The 2,500-nt window shown below is 29.4% G+C and overlaps 1 protein-coding gene across 1 annotated transcript in view; it reads left to right on the forward strand.

The window, feature by feature from the left end:
• LOC122261934 (D-serine dehydratase) overlaps positions 1-781 on the forward strand; it is a 25,739-nt gene extending 24,958 nt beyond the window's left edge. Inside the window, exon 10 of the mRNA XM_043029770.2 lies at positions 38-781. Coding sequence (XP_042885704.1) covers positions 38-127 — 90 coding nt within the window. The 3' untranslated portion in view covers positions 128-781. The remainder of the gene's footprint in view (positions 1-37) is intronic.
• The last annotated feature ends 1,719 nt before the right edge of the window (positions 782-2,500 follow it).

Consider the following 2,500-nt stretch of genomic DNA (forward strand, 5'->3'; position numbering starts at 1 on the left):
AACATGACGTTGCAACAAATTCCTCCTTCATTTGCAGTCTTGCGCAACGGCAGCGATGTACCCCTTTTATCACGTGATTCAAGATGGCGTCGTTATAGCGGAGTGGAAGCCGACGCGCGGATGGTAAACACTGAAATTGTAGGCCTATTTCTTGACTATTTTCTTGAGGTAATTCCGATGGTCGTTATATGCAATGAAGAATATTTTGATTCGTATATGTGTGTGTGTGTGTATATATGGTATAGAAATCACGGGGAGGTTTGCAGATATTTTGTATGTTGACATTTTGAGCCTGTTATTTGTTGATATATATAGATATATATATGTATGTATATGAACGAAAATGGATATATATACTTATACATTTTGCAGAGTTATGTCTGAATGATGATTTCTTGATTATGATTTCCTTACTAATGTGTTTATGTTCTAGGACAAAACGTCAGAATTTATTCATTGAAAAAAATGGATTTTGAGTTTTACTTTTTTCGTTTTCTTTTTTTTTTTACAGTTTCGTTGGTTACTTTCAGAAAATAGATTTTAAAAAAAGGACGGATTAGTCATTTGAAATTAGAACAAAATTGCTAATCAATATACTGAAAATGATTCTCTCCTTTTTTTTTATTTTTAACCAAAATTTCGGAATCCATCATCTGGTGTTTATCAGTTCCTCTTACATATTTTTTTGTTTTTATTTTTTTTCTGGCATATGTTGGTGTATGTGTGTGTTTGTGGTGTAAATGTTTTCTTTTTGCATCAATAAAACGGGGAAGAGTGTTAACCTGTTTTAATTAATCCTGATGTTAAGAATATTAATGACTAATGATGATATAAATACATGTTACTATATCATGTATGGTGATTTAATAGTACGGGGATAAAAATATGTTATTCTGTTATGCATACTCATACATACCTTCAGGCAGTACAGTTTTTGTAGACTCGCATACATACACATGCAAATAATTGTCTTTATTGTATATATATTTTTATTTGTGTTTGGAGACGAAATAAATCATTCACCTTTTTACTAATGCTATATTAATGCATAGTTAAACCTCTTAAAAAAAGGGAAAAAAATATATACACCGATTTTTCTTCCTCTGCCAAACAGACCAAAAAACGACATACAATATATGATTACATTACTCTCTATATTTTTGCAATGGTTATCAAAATGGATACGAATTATTTACACATAAAAACAATGCGTATGACGATGATTATCAAAGAATAGAAATGTTGAATATTGCAGCTGGTGCAACACTCAATGATTATGGCGAAACTTACAGATGTCCCTCCTCTCTGTATAGAGTATTAATTCCGTTAATGATGATAATGATTAAATAGTGATTATGATTATGTTGCAAAGGATGATAAGACTTCAAAGCAATAGTTCTAACAAGATAGATGATGCTATTAATTATGATAACGCTAAGGACTATTATCCCAGCGATGGTGATGGCAACACGTAATTTTTATACTTAAATCGCATCTTTAATAAGTCTTGTTTGTGCCGAAAATCTGCTATATGGTAACTGCGTGATCTTACTAATAAATAAGAGTTTGTAGAATATTGCTATTTCAGGAAAGTGTATTTTAATTTAATGCAAGCTGAGGTTTAAAGAAAAAAGTTGGTAGTCACACTTTTAAAAAATCTAGACTAACATAATTCAAGTGTTTAAGAATATAAACGAGTAAATCAAAAAGTAAATATTACCCTAAAAAAAAAGAAAGAAAGAAAGAAAGAAAAAAAAAAGAAAAAAAAAAAAAAAAAAAAAAAAATATTTAAAAAAAAAACAGAGAGATATATATATATATATATATATATATATATATATATATATATATATATATATATATATATATATATATATAAGCAGAAAAAAAACATAAACAGAGAGAAAAAAATATTATCAACTTAAGAAATAAAATTAATAATACTAATAACTTATAACTAAAATCTCAAAATGATGGAAAGAATTTCAAAAAGATACAGAGGATTTCCTAAAGATATATCTTGACTTACGCAATTTAGAAAGAACACGGGCTTAAGATTTTCAAATGGGGAATTACGTGTGTGACATCTTTTTTTTTTCCTTCTTTTTTTCTTTCTTTCTTTTTAAACGAAACTCAAAAAATATAAAAAAAAGGTAATACATAATGGTGGTGGTGGTGATGATGATTGATGATAATGTTGATGGTGATGATGTTAATAATGATAACAAGAATAGTGAAGATTAGTAATGCTATAGCAATGTTGGGAGAGAGAGAGAGAAAGAGAGAGGGAGCGACAGATAGAGAGACAGGCAGACAAATAGAAAGATAGGCAGATAGAGAGAGAGAAAGAGAGAGCGACAGATAGAGAGACAGGCAGACAGATAGAAAGAAGAGCAGATAGAGAGATTGATAGATAGATATATATAGAGAGCGACAGATATAGAGACAGGCAGACAGATATAATGATAGGCAGATAAACAGAGAGAGAAAGAAAGAGAGA

The sequence above is a fragment of the Penaeus japonicus genome, unplaced genomic scaffold (genome assembly GCF_977035675.1).
Source record: "Penaeus japonicus unplaced genomic scaffold, GWHDUDI00000001_assembly GWHDUDI00000036, whole genome shotgun sequence".
Classification (NCBI taxonomy): domain Eukaryota; kingdom Metazoa; phylum Arthropoda; class Malacostraca; order Decapoda; family Penaeidae; genus Penaeus; species Penaeus japonicus.